Source organism: Pseudophryne corroboree, chromosome 2, assembly GCF_028390025.1.
Source record: "Pseudophryne corroboree isolate aPseCor3 chromosome 2, aPseCor3.hap2, whole genome shotgun sequence".
Taxonomy (NCBI): domain Eukaryota; kingdom Metazoa; phylum Chordata; class Amphibia; order Anura; family Myobatrachidae; genus Pseudophryne; species Pseudophryne corroboree.
The window spans coordinates 168,576,686-168,594,626 of record NC_086445.1 but is presented as its reverse complement, the minus strand read 5'-3'; the positions used below and the strand labels follow the sequence as shown (position 1 = coordinate 168,594,626).

General features: G+C 47.5%; 1 protein-coding gene across 1 annotated transcript in view; it reads left to right on the top strand.

Moving 5' to 3' along the window:
* Positions 1-17,640, top strand: part of LOC135005972 (uncharacterized) — a 242,614-nt gene extending 224,974 nt beyond the window's left edge. Inside the window, exons 15-16 of the mRNA XM_063951981.1 lie at positions 15,127-15,170; positions 15,400-17,640. Of these exons, the coding sequence (XP_063808051.1) occupies positions 15,127-15,170; positions 15,400-15,465 (110 nt within the window). The 3' untranslated portion in view covers positions 15,466-17,640. The remainder of the gene's footprint in view (positions 1-15,126; positions 15,171-15,399) is intronic.
* The last annotated feature ends 301 nt before the right edge of the window (positions 17,641-17,941 follow it).

Sequence of the window (17,941 nt, the reverse complement as noted above, 5' to 3'; positions counted from 1 at the left end):
TGGTAATTTTCTCACGGGTAATCCCTAACTCCCTGCCTGCTTCCTCCACCACTAGCAGCATCAGGTCTAGGCTGCATTTATTAAGGATCCCGACCCATTTCCTGCAAAAGTCGGGGCTGAATCGCCCTATGGTGGGGACATTTCTAACACGGAATCCCCTGGGCACCATTTTCTGCCTATGATAATCAGAAAGGGAGATTCCGTGCAGCAGGAAGTCCGTTTCCCGTCGCTTAAGTTTCAGCAATTGATGGAACAAGTCCTCTATATTTCCTGATGACTCCTGAGGTTCAAGATGCTCCTTAAATCTTAGACGTTCTGCGTCATCATCGGTAAAACTGAATGACTCCCCTAACGTGGAGAACATCCCTTTGCATCCTGGTGAATCTTCAGTGCTGGCTATTTCCATATTGGTAAGGTGCTGTGTGCTTAGCAGTGATACCAAAAGAGATAAAGTGCAAATAGTGTCCAAAAGTGCTTGTGTGCAAAGTGCAGTAAGATCACTCCTGACAAAAATGGATCCTCAGCAATTGAGGCTGAATAACATGCAGGGGGTGCCTTGTCCCAAGCTGGAGAGACCATACGGTATATAGACCCACTCCAAATGAATATAGTCCACACGGACCGGCACTCACACCTTCTTCTGTATACAGGCTCCGGTGCCCTCCAAGGGCAATCCACAAATAGCAAAAAAGAGGCGGCACTCTGAGACTTTTTAGGTGCAGATAAATTGTATTCCACAAAAAGAAGACTAACGTTTCGGGGTCACAATACCCCTTTGTCAAAGTGAACAAAGTGTATATAAAAACAGTGACGTACCTTAAATACATGAGAATCCCGCTCAGTGTTCAGACGCCGGCCCGCTCGCGCTGGCTGCTGCTTCACTTCCGGTCTCCCTTAGATGACGTCATCGGTATCGCGTCTGGTTACCTTGGTAACCGTAGACGCCAGGCGGCCGGGCTGCAGCGCTGTATAAGTGAGAAAGAGTGTTGTTTAGTACAGTACCCTGCTACCATAATAGAAACAGAAATAAGTTGGTAAAGCCACTACTGAGACATCAGGCAGAGATGTAATGATATGATTATTGTCTTTTAGAACGCATACTAAGTGTTAATAAAGATCGCACAAGCGATCCCACTGCCTATAGATCAAGATTCATGGGAACACTGGGGCCCCACATGACTATATAGATAAATAATTTATGAAGTAAAACTTCTATATAATTCCCCCTAATATATTAAATCGGGGTTCTGACTGATGTTTCAATAATAGATCAAGATACACATATTCCCTAAAAAGGGACAGGGGTGAAATATTGAGGTAGGAAAAGAAAGGGTTAAAAAGAAGAAAGGGGTCGCTATTTGAAAATATTCAGACTCAATTTCTCATTAAGACCGTAGGGACTGGTGGTCCAGAGTTCAAAAATCCATCTAGTCTCCAACCGTAACAATCTACCATCCCTGATGTGCCTGGGGACATGGTCGATAATAAGATGGCGTAAGTCCTTCATGGTGTGGCCGGCAGATGCGAAGTGTCTAGCCACCGGTTGTTCGGAAGCCTTGCCCTGCAGCGCTTGTTTAATGGCTGAGCGATGGAGGGCCATCCTTTCTCGGCAGGTCCTAATAGACTTCCCCACATAGTGGAGGTTACACAGACATTTAATGATATATATGATGTGGGTAGTAGTGCATGTAAGGACATGCTTGATGCTGTAAATTTTGTCACGGTGAGGGTGTTTGAAACTTGAACCGGTGATCATATGTTCACATGTAGTGCATTTAATGCATTTGTAGCAACCCGGCTTCTTCTCAAAAAATACTGACTCTGACCGTCTTTGTCGGTCCAGTTCGGCTTGAAAGCCCGTGACATCAGAATGAACTATTGTGTCCTTAAGGTTCCTACCTCTTTGATAGCACATCATAGGCCTTTTACAATTCAAAGAGGGAAGCGACTTATCAGTGGCCACTATAGGCCATAAGGCTCTAGTTGCTCTTTGCACCACTGGACTCGAGGTGTTATATCTTGTGGAAAATGGAATGACAGATTCTTGTTGGCGTCTACGGTTACCAAGGTAACCAGACGCGATACCGATGACGTCATCTAAGGGAGACCGGAAGTGAAGCAGCAGCCAGCGCGGCCGGGCCGGCGTCTGAACACTGAGCGGGATTCTCATGTATTTAAGGTACGTCACTGTTTTTATATACACTTTGTTCACTTTGACAAAGGGGTATTGTGACCCCGAAACGTTAGTCTTCTTTTTGTGGAATACAATTTATCTGCACCTTAAAGTCTCCGAGTGCCGCCTCTTTTTTGCTATTTGTGGATTGCCCTTGGAGGGCACCGGAGCCTGTATACAGAAGAAGGTGGGAGTGCCGGTCCGTGTGGACTATATATATATATATATATATAAATTTTAAAAATATGCCACTTTTATATAGTTCGGATACCTACTTATCTCTCATTAACTCATAACAATCCCATTATATGCTATTACATTGTGGAATTTATTTACAGCTATGTCTTCCAAAAACAAGACTAGCAAGTGGACACCTGCTCCAGTGCCCCATACCTGCAGAGTTTGTGTCAATATCCTTTCTCCACAGGATCCGGATAATGATGGCTTGTGTGTTCCCTGTTTTGCAGCTCCTCAAGGCCACCACCTGTGACAGAGGCGAGTCTTCATGAACCGGCATGGGCTTCTACGCTGACACAGGTAATGTCTCAGCTAGTTGACCGTTTATCTACGCATCAGCTGGTAGTCCGTATCCCTGCTCCCGTGGGTGCCGCGCCTATGCAGGCTATCACTTTTCCCACTGTGGAACCACAGTCTGTGCAGAACCTAGCGCAGGCGTCCACTTCTGTTCAGCAACTGCTGGACAGAGAGAGGACTTCTACATGTCAACTCCCAGTACATGACAGCTCTACTCCTGTTTCATGGGGAGAATCAGAGTCGGGACTCCTCACAGATCGAGATGATAGTGGGTCTGTCACGTCCAAGGTGGGGTCAACCTCAGCCCCAAAGGATTCCTTGTCATTGACAGATGTAGAGGCACTAGTCAGGTCAATTAGGGTGGTTTTGCAGATTGAGGAGGCAGACTCATCCCCTAGGGACAAGGTACCACTCTTCAAGAAAAAGAAATGGGAGGCAACACTATTTCCCCCATCAGCGCAGCTTGAGGACCTGTTAGAGGTCGCTTTGACACAGCCTTCTAAGAGTTTTCAAATACTGAAGCAAATAACTACCGTTTACCCATTCCTACCCAAAGAAAGGGCCAAATGGGAAAATTCTCCACCAGTGGATGCACATGTGGCTCGCTTAGTAAGGTCTTCGGTGCTCCCTATTCCTGACACTTTATCACTCAAGGATCCTACTGATAGAAAACTGGATAATTTCTTAAAGAAGAATCAGAATTGGCTTTTATTGGCCAGGTACACTTGCATATACTAGGAATTTGTTTTCGGTTTACAGTGCAGCAGCCAGGGGGGAACACGTAGACAAGAGGTGGTGTGTGTGTGTGGGGGGGGGGGGGGGGGGGAATATATGGTGCGATATTGCCGACAAAATTAATTCAGAATGACCCTGCTGACATTGGTCAAATATTACTCAATCCTATGGCTGACTGAGCCTTTGCAAGTTATTGGGCCATGTCTATTTCACAAGTCTAATCACTGCAGGATATCAATATAGAAAAGAGACATCAATTCCACAGAGATTTCTGGCAAAGAATGTGCATTTCTGCCATGTATAAACTCCCTCTGGTAATATGTGGTCTCTCTATCTTGAAACATCGATTAGTGGTTAAAAGCTTGTCTTGCTTTATATATCACCACAATCTGTAATAATTCTGCTAAAAAAATATATCAATTACTGCTAACACTTTTCATAGTATTACCAGTTGGTCTCCTGATTGTAGTGTTGGCATTATAGTAAATATTTCAGTAACCAATCTGGTTTATATTATTAAATTTCTAAATTTCTAATTGTCACTACTAATCACCGTTTTGGTCGCGGGGCCATGGCAAAAGTAAGACACCTCCTACTGTGGGCGGAGGGTCATCTTCCCGCCATCTCGGCAGTGTACAAACCCGGAATTCTCAATTGGGAAGTGGATTTCCTGAGCAGACAGGACGTACATTCAGGGGAGTGGGCTCTCCATCTGGAGGTGTTTCAGTTGTTGGTCAACAGGTGGGGACATAGACATTATTGCATCTCGTCACAATCGAAAAGTCAAGTCAGTCGTCACAATCAAAAGTCAGGTGCCAAGGTAATGCTCCAGAACATGAGACTTAGAGACCAGTTTGGTGGATGCTCTACCATCACCTTGGACATTCTAGTTAATTTATGTGTATCCTCTGATCCAGGTGTAGCTGAGAATTCTCCACAAATTCAAAAAGGAAGGAGGCATGTTGACTCTAGTGGCTCCAAATTGTCTACGACGAGCGTGGTATGCAGATCTTATGGCTCTTTCTGTAGACGTCCTGCTACCACTTCTATCCTAGGGACCCTGCCTTCATCTTAAGCCACACCACTTCACTTTGTTGGGGTGGCTATTGAAACATCTATCCTAAGGAAGAATGGATTTTCAAGAAAGGTGGTAGATGCCATGCACATAGCCAGAAAGCCTTCCTCAGCAAGAGTTTATCACAGAGTGTGGAGAACTTTCTTTCAGTGGTACTGAGCTAGAGAGTTCAGCCCACGATCCTTTTGGCTTTCATTCTTGCTGGCTTTTCTGCAATTAGGTCTTGACTTGGGACTCAGACTGTCCTCTTTAAAGGTTCAGGTCTTGGCACTGTGTGTCCTATTCCAGCTGCTAGATGTTCGTACTTTTCTTCAGAGTATCACACGTGAACCCTCTTTTTATACTTCCAGTAGCTCCTTGGAACTTATCGGTAGTCCTAGGATCATTTGGGAAGGCTCCATTTGAACCTATGGAAACAGTGAATATATGTTGGCTCACTTAGAAAACATGTTTCATTTTAGTATCAGACCTTAGTGCCTTATCATGCCACTCTCCGTTCCTGGTTTTTCACTAGGATAGAGCAGTGCTTCGCACTCAGCTACATTACCTTCCAATGGTTGTCTCTAAATTTCATGTCAACTAGGAGACTGTAGTTCCAGCTCTGACAGCTTCCTTTCAAGTGGAGGTGTCACTGGATGTGGTGCGAGCTCTCCGCATTTACGTGGACAGAACCAGAGAGATCCTAAAATCGGATTCTGTTTGTTCTGTATGATTATCACAAATGGGACTGACTCCATTAGCCCGCTGGCTCCGTTTGATTATTTGTCAGGCTTACATGGCTGCTGAGCTTCCTACCCCGGCTAGAGTTAGGTCCCATTCTATTCGCTCTGTAGGAGCGTCTTGGCCAGCTCAGCGTGGGTGTTTCTGCAGAGCAGCCATGTGGTCTTTGGCCACACTTTCGTTCGATTCTATGAATTTGACACCTTTGCGTCGGATGATGCTACCTTTGGGCGTAGGGTCTTGAGCGCAGTCCAGGAGCATCCCCACCATTGAGGGGACAGCTTTGGGATGTCCCAGCGTGAATACTCCTGTGCCCTCTAGTGGACGAAAAAGAAAATAGGATATATGTTCTCACCTTTTTAAATATTTTTCTTTGATTGGGGCACAGGATGCCATCCCTGATGCACCTGACCTGCGGGAAGTTGTTAAGTGTGTCCTTAACTTGAGTGCTTGTACCTCTGTACGAATGTTGGTCTTCCTTCCTATTCCTTGCTCCTGCCGTGGGCTTGCTAACCAAATCTGGCTGGCCCTGGCTAGGAGGCAGGGTCAGGGGTGTATCTAGGGGTCAGAGCGCCCCTGGCAAAGTAAGGGGCTGGCGCCCCCCTCTACACACATTTGGAATAAGGTGTGAGTATTGGAAATGGGGCATGGTCTTGTGGGGGAAGGGCGGGGACACAATAGCTTCCAATTCAAATTATGCCACACAGTAGTGTCCCTCATTCACATTACACCGCACAGTAGTGTCTCTTATTCACGTTACACCATCCTTCCCCCCTAACCCACCTTTCCCACAGCCTGACCTTAACTCGCCACCCCCCCCAAAAGCCTCTTCAGTGGTGCCTAACCCTAACCCACCCTTCCTAATCTCCCTCCCTGCAGCCTAACCCTAGTCCTCCCGCCCTCGCAGCCTAACCCTAACCCTCCCACGTGGCTTGCCAGTGGAGACGTTGGCACCAACTTGATCCGGATTTTGGCATTCTGCATCGCTATCTATGTTGGGATGCCAGCATCAGCATTCCGAGCAGTTTCGGGATGCTGACGTCAGCTTTCCGACCGCCGGGATGCCAAACGCTGGCATCTTGACTGCATCCTGAATTAAATGCTAATGAGCTGCTGTGAGATAAGCCTCAAATGGACCCAGCCATTAACCAAACACCATTAGTTGGATGGTAGAAGGACTTCCTGTTAGAAAAAACATTAGGGTGCCATCACTTCCAAGATAAAATGATCAATTATACAATTTACGGATATACATTTCCTTGAACATGGCCTTGAAATTGGTTAAGATATGTATTTTCTTTATTACACTCAACAAGTTAAAGTTTTCGCTTACTACTTACTTACATCTAACATGCATGAAAATCGTGTCGTTTTCCAGGTAATACAGTCCCTTCTCCCAAACACTGCCACTTTTTTATTATCTTCAACAACAAATAGATCTATTGCACTGTGCTATATAACAATTGCTGTGTACCTGGTGAGAGTGTGTTACTGCCGGCGCGGCGCCAGTGTCCGTCAGCACCGCACTGCCCTAGTGATCAGACTAGTGTCCGGCAGCACCGCACTTGTAATCAGACTCACAATAAACTACAGTTCCCAGCAGCCCTTGCTGCCGGGAGCTCCCAGCAACAAGGGCTGCTGGGAGCTGTAGTTTATTTTGAGTCTGATTACAAGTGCGGTGCTGCCGGACACCAGCGCCGCTCCAGCAGTAATAGACTCTCACCAGGTACAGTCTGACAGCACTGCTTTTCTATCCTTTGGCTGCGGGTGGCACAGCCAGGCAGCGCCCCTCCTTGCCTGGCGCCCCTGGCGAGTGCCATCCTGGCCAATAGGTAGATACACCCCTGGGCAGGGTATAGGGGACAGGAGGCCTGAGTGTTGCTGGGTAATTAAAAGTAACCCATTGGTGCCCAGACACCTCCCCATCCAGCCTATGCCCAGCGTGAATACTCCTGTGCCCCCTATGGACTCAAAGAAAAGGATTTAACAAGGTAAGAACATAAATCCTATTATTTTTGCTTTACAGTGTGCACAAATGCAGGTACAACATATTACAATTAAAAAAAAAAACTATATAATCTCAGTGCTGCTGTCACAATCTAAATTACATAAACTGATTCACCTGCAGCTGTCCAATAAGGGTACCCAACAATCCTTAAAAGAAAAACAATTAAAAAAGATTTTTAGATACCGCTGGTCTGATCACTACAAGTATGATTTTATTTTATATACAATAAAAGACATATATAAATATAATCACATATAGACAATTCCGGCCAGTGTCAATGCAAAATCCCACATTTACCATCAAACATAAAATACCATCACTTGTCGTAAAATACGTGGATCTGCCGATTAGCCACGGATCCACGTATTTTGTTGGATTTGCGGGCATTTTCGACAGGTTTTTGGCCCGTTTTCGACAGTGCCGTTTCGACTTAAAAAAAAGTTGGATCTGCATTGTCGACAATGGGCTAAACCTGTCGAAAACGCCCGCAAATTGAATACTGAAGTGTCGGATCCTCTCTGTTGGAGAGGATCCAACACTAATTGAATACTGCCATTAGTATAGGTTGAACAGCTGTTGCTGTTTTTTAATTCCTGGTCAGGAGGACCAGGACCATGCTATATAGGCTATTACAAAAAGATTCAAAGTTCCTGACCAGGAATTAAAAAACAGCAACGTGAAATACTATCTTTGCTCAAGCTATACTATAATTATAAGCCGATGGCAAACAATATCTTACTTACAGAGACTACAGTATCTAATACTGCTTGCTCTAATGAAACAGCTAATACAGTACTAACCCTTTCTAAAAGCTAGAGCTTTGGGACTTGGACTTTTATACATCACTACATACTAATTACCTACTGACAAGACTTTTTTTTTTAATTACCCCTTGATGGCATCTTATGTTTGATTTTAAATGTGGGATTTTCCATTGACACCGGCAGGAATTGTCCATATGTAATTATATTTATTTATGTCTTTTATTGTATATAAAATAAAATCATGCTTACACTGATCAAACAGCACTGTCTAAAAATCTTTTTCAATTGTTTTACATATTACGATACAGCTATTTATTAATAATCTAACATAGAAACACGGAATTTGATGGCAGATCAAAACCACTTCGCCCATCTAGTCTGCCCCTTCCATTTGGCAACCTCAACCCTATTTTATAAAAATAGAAATAAAGAGCGCTTGTTGGAAATATGTGTGTGCGCAAAACCTGTGGGAAAAAATTAAATTAATGGTTATTGTAATGTTTACAGCCCTTTTAGGACTTTGTAAGGACCGGGTTCAAAAACACGAGCAGAAAAGAATACTTTGGTTCCTATCTAACCCTATCTAAATACCTGTCAAGCCGTTAGGATATGTGTAGAGCTTCCACGTCCGTGTCCAATGGGATCCCTCCGTGGTGTCCGCTCTCCACTATTCAGTTGTCTTAGCGACTGCTGGCTGAGATTAGCGGCTGGCAGCTGGTGGCTATAATTAGCGGCTGACAGGCGGCTGATTCCCCGTCTCAGTCCCGTTGTTCTCTGCACTTACACTTTGATTGAAGGTGCAGTGCCCGCTTCACTGTTAAGGCAGTAGTTTTTGGCTGACGGCTGATCGCTGATCACTGGTCACTGTGATTGACGGCTGGCGGCTATAATTAGCGGTTAGCAGCCGGCTGGTTCCCCCGTCTGTATACACAGCGTTTGGTCCTTAGAAAATAAATCCAACGCGTTTCAGGCATAAGCCCTTCATCCTAGAGGGCCATTTGGATATTTATAAAATCCTTTGGGGGCCATACAAGTCTGCCCCCCCCCCCGTGCGCCCAAAAAATGGGTGTGGCCAGTTAAAATGGGACGTGATACACATATGCCCCCAATAGTGCAGTGGCAGATCCACAATTGCCCCCACAGTGCCAGGTATACAAATGCCCCCACAGTGCCAGGTATACAAATGCCCCCACAGTGCCAGGTATACAAATGCCCCTCACAGTGCCAGGTATACAGATGCCTCCACAGTGCCAGGTATACAAATGCCCCCACAGTGCCAGGTATACAAATGCCCCCACAGTGCCAGGTATACAGATGTCCACACAGTGCCAGGTATACAGATGCCCCCACAGTGCCAGGTATACAAATGCCCCTCACAGTGCCAGGTATACAGATGTCCCCACAGTGCCAGGTATACAGATGTCCCCACAGTACCAGGTATACAGATGCCCCTCACAGTGCCAGGTATACAGATGTCCCCACAGTGCCAGGTATACAGATGTCCCCACAGTGCCAGGTATACAGATGCCCTTCACAGTGCCAGGTATACAGATGCCTTTACAGTGCCAGGTATAAAGATGCCTCCACAGTGCCAGGTATACAGATGTCCACACAGTGCCAGGTATACAGATGTCCACACAGTGCCAGGTATACAGATGCCCCCACAGTGCCAGGTATACAACTGCCCCTCACAGTGCCAGGTATGCAGATGTCCCCACAGTGCCAGGTATACAGATGCCCCCACAGTGCCAGGCATACAGATGCCCCCACAGTGCCAGGTATACAAATGCCCCTCACAGTGCCAGGTATACAGATGCCCCCCCCCCCACAGTGCCAGGTATACAGATGCCCCCCCTGTCCCCGTCCCCCCGTCCCGCTTACCGCTCCTTTCGGCGGGGACACGGAGGAGAGCGCGGCTATGTTGGGCGGCGGTGTGTAAGACTTGAAACCAGCCGCCGGTTCGAGAGCCAATCAGAGCTCGCGGACCGGCAGCCGCGGCTCCTGATTGGCTGCCGGTCCGCGAGCTCTGATTGGCTCACGAACCGGCGGCTGGTTTCAAGTCCTACACGCCGCCGCCGCCGCCCGACAATAGACGCGCTCTCCTCCGTGTGGTGACAGCTGAGACACGCTGCCGCCGGACTGTGCGGTGGCGTGTCTCACTGAGAGGAGCGGGTGGGCCGGACCAAACGGCTTTGCGGGCCTTATACGGCCCGCAGGCCGGTGGTTCCCCACCCCTGACTTAAATACTTAAAAAAAGTTTTGCCCCCTTTATCTACTGACTAGGCCATTTTCTCCTCAGCTTCTGCATTTGCACGCCTGATAATCTTCTTCCATCTGTCAATGTACACCACTTATTGGCCCTCATTCCGAGTTGATCGCTCGCTTGCTGCTTTTTGCATCAGTGCAAATGCTAAGCCTCCTCCCCCTGGGAGTGTATCTTAGCTTAGCAGAAGTGCGAACGAAAGGTTAGCAGAACTGCTCGTGAAATTTTTCATGCAGTTTCTGAGCAGCTCCAGACCTACTCCTACCTTGTGATCACTTCAGTCAGTTTAGTTCCTGCTTTGATGTCACAAACACGCCCTGCGTTCGGCCAGCCACTCCCCTGTTTCCCCTGGCACGCCTGCGTTTTCGCCTGTCATGCCTGCGTTTTTTAGCACACTCCCAGAAAACAGTCAGTTACCACCCAGAAACACCCACTTCCTGTCAATCACTCACCGATCAGCAGAGCGACAGAAAAGCGTTGCTCGCCCTTGTGTAAAACGGCATAGTTTTGTGTGAAAGTACTTCGCTTGTGCGTACTGCAGCCCGTATGCATGCGCAGAAGTGCCGATTTTTAGCCTGTTAGCTGTGCTGCGAACAACTGCAGCTAGCGATCAACTCGAAATGAGGGCCATTGTTTTTTGTCTTACGTCCTAGTGGATGCTGGGGTCTTGTATTTTAGTACCATGGGGTATAGATCAGGTCCACTGGAGCCTGGCACTTTAAAAAACTTTTAGTGTGTGCATGTGTGTGCTGGCTCCTCCCCTCTATGCCCCTCCTATCAGACTCAGTTTAGAAAAATGTGCCAGAGGAGCCGGGTGCAATTCTCTGGAGCTCCAGAGATTTTACTTTTAAGTTTATTATTTTCAGGTAGTTCTGGTTGGCAACCAGACTACCTGCTTCATGGGACTTAGAGAGGAGACCGAACCAACCTCCTGAGGGTTAATGGTTCATAATCCCAGCTGACAGGACACTGAGCTCCTGAGGTGCTGATCACACTCCGATAGTGAGTGTGCACATGCTGGCAGCTAGCCGACACCGTCTAACAGATGCCAAAGATCCAGGTGCGGTGAGTGTTAAACTGGGGTCTCGGTTAGTGGGTCCCCGATGCAGTGTTGGCGGCAAGTCACGCGGTGGTCACAGGCCCAGAGCTGCGGTGCCCACCGCGGACAAACTGGCTCTGGGCTATAAGCCCCACAGTTCTCACTGTCTTAAGGCTTTGTGTGGACTGTATATGGATGTATAATGTTATTTTTATCATTGCCAGTATAAAATCACTGTCAGGACCACGCGCCATTACAGGGGGTGGGGCTTCCTGGAGCGGGAACAGAGGCGGGAAGGCACCATTTACTGCTGCGGATCATCAGGCTGCATGAACGCTGCTCCTCCAGGGACCCACGCTGCTACAGACTGTAAACTGGTACCAGGGGGTCATAGAAGGGGGGAGCACACCAGCGGTAGCGCCGCTGCACTCCTAACAGGTCATAAACATACTTTCACACTTAGTGCTGCTTTGTTTCTGTGTGCTGGTGTCCGCTCCTCCGTGTCACTCCAGGGGCTCTCTAGGGTCTGTGTGGAGGTGCTAGTCAGTGGGCTAAGCTGTATTACGGTTGTCCAAAATGTCTGTTGACATGGTTATGTGTACAGCTTGTAACTCAACCCCCTCTTGTGTGAACAATATTCTTTGTCACCACAGAGACACAGTTCACAGGCACCTGACTGGCTAGATAGCTTCAAAAGCATGATTCAGAATGTAAATTTAGAATTGGTGGCTGATAAAAGAGAGAGACAAGTGCCTTGACAATCTATTGATTGTGTGGCTAAGGCTGCAGATGCCAAGAAGGCTTATCAGCCACTTCTAGTGGTATCCCATAAATGCTTACTGCCTCAGGTATTACAGTCTGATTCTGACTCTGATCAGCCGGATGTGGATGATGATGATATGGATGAGGACAGCTTTCTGTCCCCTGGAGTGGAGGCTCTCATCTTTGCTATTAGAGAGGTCCTCCACATACCAGATCAGGAGGTGGAACCAGATGAGGAATTATATTTTATTGTTAGACCAAAGACCTCAGCAATTTTTCCTGTGTCTAAGGAATTAAACTCCCTGGCCAGGGAGGCTTGGTTAAACCCTGATAAAAAAAAAGTAAGATCCCTCAGAGGTTTTTAACTACTTTCCCCCTCCCTGCTGAGGACAGGAAGATATGGGAAAAACCCCCATCAGTCGATACGTCTGTATCCAGACTGTCCAAAAAATTAGTACTACAGGTACCTGTATCCCTGAAGGAGCCGGCTGACCGTAAGATTGAGACTACACTCAAGGCAATTTATACGGCAGCAGGCACGGCTCAGCACCCGTCAATAGTTTGTGGTTGGATTTCTCAGGCGATGGTCAGGTGGTCTGACACTGTAATTGAAGATTTAGACTCTGTACCCCGGGATGAGGTCAATACTCTGCTGCAACATATACAGGATGCTGCAAACTTTATGAGTGAAGCTATTAAGGAGTTGTGCAAGATAAATGGCCGCACTACTGCTATGGCTGTTTCGGCGCGCAGGGCTCTGTGGTTACGTCAGTGGTCTGCTGACGCTGACTCCAAAAAGGGTGTAGAAAATCTTCCCTTTACAGGTGATGCCTTGTTTGGAGATGAATTAAATAAATGGATCTCCCAGGCTACGGCGGGTAAGTCTACCTATCTGCCGTCGGCTGCGCCGCCTTCTTGACGTTCTTACACTGGACCCTCCTTGCAGTCCTTTCGTGTAGCAAGGTTCAGTGGCAGGGACCGAGGGGCCTCCACCACCTCTAGATGATCTCGTGGTAAGTCCCGTAAACCTGCACCTGCTATCTCCCTGGACCAGACCACCGGATCTCCTGCAGCTAAGCCTTCCGCGTGACGGTTGGCCCCAGCGTAGAGGCGCCTTTCAGGTAGATGCTCACCTTCAACACTTCGCCCACGTGTGGGCAAAGTCCTGCCGGGATCTTTGGGTGAGCGACCTCATTTCCCAGGGATACCAGCTGGAATTCTAGACACTCCCTACTCACAGGTTTTTCAAGTCGAGCTTACCAGCTTTACCCACAGCAAGAGTTACCTTGCAAAAGGCTATTCAAAAGCTTTTGCAGACAGGGGTGGTGGTGCCTGTATCTCCTCAGTTACGCAACCGGGGTTTTTACTCCAGTCTTTTTTGTCGTATCCAAACCAGACAGTTCAGTGCGCCCCATCTTGAACTTGAAGCCTCTAAACCCGTATCTGCGGATATTCAAATTCAATATGGAATACCTGCGGGCGGTGTTGTCCATGCTGGAGGAGGGGGAGTTCACGGTATCTCTGGATGTCAAGGATGCTTACCTACACATTCCCATGTGGCCCCCTCATCAGGCTTACCTCAGGTTCGCCATGTTGAACGACCATTTCCAGTTTCAGGCCTTACCATTTGAATTATCCAGAGCTCCAAGGGTTTTCACCAAGGTCATGGCGGAGAGGTTGCTGCGGCTGCGCATGATGGGAGTGAACATAGTCCCCTACTTGGACGATCTCCTAATAAAGGCTGTGTTCAAGGAGCCTCTGCTGGACAGTATCGATCTGATGACTCAACTACTGACGGATCATGGGTGGATCCTAACTTTTCAGAAGCCTCATCTGGAACCGACCCAACGTCTTCAGTTCCTGGCAATGATACTGGATACTGTAACTCAAAAGGTGTTTCTCCCGAGGGACAAAGCCTTGACTATCCAGGCTATGGTGCCGCTCGGTGCTCGGTCCTCGCAAGGTATCCATACATCTTTTGTAGTTCCAGTGTTATCTGATGCTTCTGTGGGCCCTGAGTCCTTGGATGTGGTCAGGGCTCTGAAGATTTATGTCAAAAGGACGGCACGTCATCGGAAATCTGACTCGCTGTTTGTCCTTTATGATGCCTCCAAGATTGGTCGGCCAGCTTCTAAGCAATCTATTGCACGTTGGCTCAGGTTAACCATTCAACAGGCCTATATTTCGGCGGCTCTGCCCTTGCCGACGTCTATTCAGGCCCACTCGACGAGGTCGGTGGGGTCCTCCTAGGCGGCTGCCTGGGGTGTCTCAGCTCTACAATTGTGCCGAGCTGCAACTTGGTCTGGTTCAAACACGTTTGTTAAATTCTGTAGGTTCGATACCTTGGCCAAGGATGACCTTCAGTTTGGTCAGGCGGTTTTGCAGGAGTCTCAGCACTCTACCGCCTGTTTGGGAGCTTTGGGACTTCCCCATGGTACTAAAGTACAAGACCCCAGTATCCACTAGGACGTAAGAGAAAAAGGGAATTTAATACCTACCGGGAATTCCTTTCCTATTAGTCCGTAGTGGATACTGGGCGCCCGCCTCAGTGCTTCGTTCCTGCTTACCTGTGTAAGTTTTTGGTTGGACCGACGTTGCGGTCCTCTTCTGCTGTTGGGATAGCTGTGCTATCCTGGTTAGGCTGGTGTTGCTATCCTCTGTTCTGGTTAGCGCCCTCCTTTCGTTTATGGTTGTGTGTTGGCTTATTGCCTCACCGTTGTTGTTTTGTTCTTCTCTCAGATTATGTCCGTCTCTTCGGGCACAGTTTCCTAGACTGAGTCTGATAGGAGGGGCATAGAGGGGAGGAGCCAGCACACACTAAAAGTTTTTTTTAAGTGCCAGGCTCCAGTGGACCCGATCTATACCCCATGGTACTAAAGTACAATACCCCAGTATCCACTACGGATTAGGAGAAAAGGAATTACCGGTAGGTATTAAATTCCTGTTTTTTCCCCCAACGGCCTATTCACTACAAATATGTTCTTGCACTTGTTCTGTGTGCCTGGCTGGTTTTTTTTTGTGTTATTTCACTGTGTACATTTCATTTTTTTCAGGGGCTCTTTCTAAACAGTTCAACTTCAGCAACATTGCAATGCAGGTATGTGGCCATTTGAAATTCCTTATTACAGCATTACATACGAATGTCGACATACTGTAGTGTACACGTCATCATTCTGAATGTAAACATTCTCAGGACTTTATTACATGACAATTCCCATCATCACCCTACTAATATTCTAATGTCAATGTCTCTGTACTTGTTGATCATAGTATTTTACGTATAACTGTGATACTTTTTCTGATGTATGTTTTTTTTTCTCCTTTAGATTAAAAGCCCCATAAGGTCTGCAAAACCCTCTTTATCACACAGCAGCAATGGTAAGGGAGTTTGAGGACAATGACAAAAATCCCTTGAGGACATACAGCTATTGCTATTAAATAACAATAATGTGAAACACATATTGGAGCTGATTCTGAGTGGCAGGCACAGTAGCTGTAGCTGCAGGCAGCCGAGGAAACCTGATTTGCCACCTTATGCTAATATGAAAATCCGTAGGACTAGTGCGAAGATTCCTGCAACTACCAGCGGAAAGCTGCTCTGCTCACTGACATTAACCAGCTGCCACAACAGTCATCATTAGTATTAGCCCTTGCACCAACCCCCAGCTAGGCGCAAAAGATATGTCAGAAACAGGCTTCCCTTCCTGTATGCATGACCCAGGATCTCAAGGAGCATTGGATACACGCCTACTAGACAGGGCTGTACCTTGCACTCACATTGTCACTGACAGTTGCCAAACCGAAATACTGTACACAATTTCACGGAACGATAGATCCAACCAAGGCCCTTATTCAGAGTTGATCACTAGCTGCCGTTGTTCGCTGCACAGCGACCATTTAAAAAGGCAAAACTGTACTTCCGGTGGGCGGGGCATCCAGCATGGCCGCATTTTAGTTGTGCTCCCAGTGGCAACTTTCTAATCTATCCTCATCCTCCTCTTAATTTCACTTTCCAGCTCGGATAGTTTATTGTTGGGAAAGATCTCACAGAGTGGGGGAGATTGATGCCACTTTTGCCCAGGAGCGATCTTTTTACACCGGAGTCAGGCCTTCGAGACGGATGGCCTATGTAACAGCCTGAGACGCCATTCCCTGCACGTCCCCGGTGGAATAAGGACAATACCTTTCCTTGATTGATGCACCACACCTGGCTTCCCCTGGCAAGTTCCTGGCTGTGGGCTGAGAAAGCGGAGAGAGGCATGGAAAGTGCGGCGTTGGAGTCCCGCTGCCCGCAGTCTCCCTGCTGTGCTTTGATCTGGCCGTGTTGGCACGATCTGAGGTCTCACCACGCTAACAGCTTTCCTCTCTCTCACCGGAGGCACTGTGGCCGGTGCATCGGCGTGCTGCTAGCTCCGGCGGTGTAGCGCTACTCCTGGCTGGTCTCCACACGAGTGGAGCTGGGACGGTCCTACCAGGTGAAAGCGGGAGACTCCAGACCTGACTTGGAGCGCTGCTGGGTGCATATGCGGCGAAGAAGCGGCTGGGGGATTCTTCACTGTACATCTGCTGGGGGCTCTGGAGGCTGCCTTCACTGGCTTGCTCCCCTAGCCTCCCTGGACCTGCTGCCGAGCTGTCTCACCATCTGAGTACACCCTCTGTTGCCACGGCCGAAGCTATCTGCTGATGCCTGAATTCCCTCCTGGGCGGGTGGTTTGTACCACTGATTGCAGGCACAGCCCGACTGGTACACCTGCTAACCTGCTGCCTCACACTGCTGCCATACCAAGACTTCCCAGAAGTGGACCTGACGCGGACAGGCTTGCGGGGCGTCCTCGTGAGGACTTCACCCATCCATTGTCGGATCCTGGTGACGAGGAATCCTGACCGCAGGAGTCTGAAGGGTCGGGACGAAGGCTTCCACACCTCTCTGACAGCTATCCACCTGGTGCTTATCCAGAGAGGGCGCACACATTCCCCAACCACGCAGATTCATCTCCTGTTAACCCGGTATTTGTCTCCCTCCTACTAATATCTCTTCCCTTCCCACCAAGTGTGTTATCCTGCTCCCCCAAACCCATACTTTCCCTCCTTCTCTCCTTATCCTCCCCCCCTTTTTTTCTTTCTCCCTAATATAGGTGACAACTATTCCCACTCTTGGTCCAAGGTCTCATAAACTGTCCTAACATTCCCATTGGTCCTACATACAGGGACATTCCCACAGGACAGTGCCCCTCTTAACCTGCATTTGTGAGTTAATAAATAGTGCTTTGCCCTGCTTCATTGAGACACAACCGTGGACAAAGTGCTATACCTTGCCTTGTTGAAAGAGACTTTGCATTTATTCTTCGTTTTGTGCTATAGGATCATATTCTCCTGCATGCTATCAGTTATAATTCCTCAGTTTTTGTTTTTTTTAGTTTTGTAGTGTTTTTCCCCCCCTCTTCACTGTGGGTAGTTAATACTCATTATAGAAGGTGTTTGGATGTTTGCAGACTGTTGCCATTCATAACCAACGCAACAGTGCCATCTAGTGGCCCAGAGTTATATAATTGGTTCTTATTCTCTAATTTGTCTTTTCTGATTTGTCTGTAAACTCCCTGGATATTATCAGAGGGAAACTAGGAAACTAATAGTCTAAGATCTTTAAATGCGTTTTGCATTCTGCTGAAATTATTTGAGGATTATATGTAGCATTTCTTGTTTTCACCAAACACCTCTATTCCATATTGCTTGACATCTCAGATTATTCTATGGCACATATATCTATATATATCCATATATCTAAAACACATTAGCTACAGGTTGTCGGTGACCGAACACTGGTAGTACCACATACCTATCTCAAAAAAAAAAATTCTACCTGTCGGG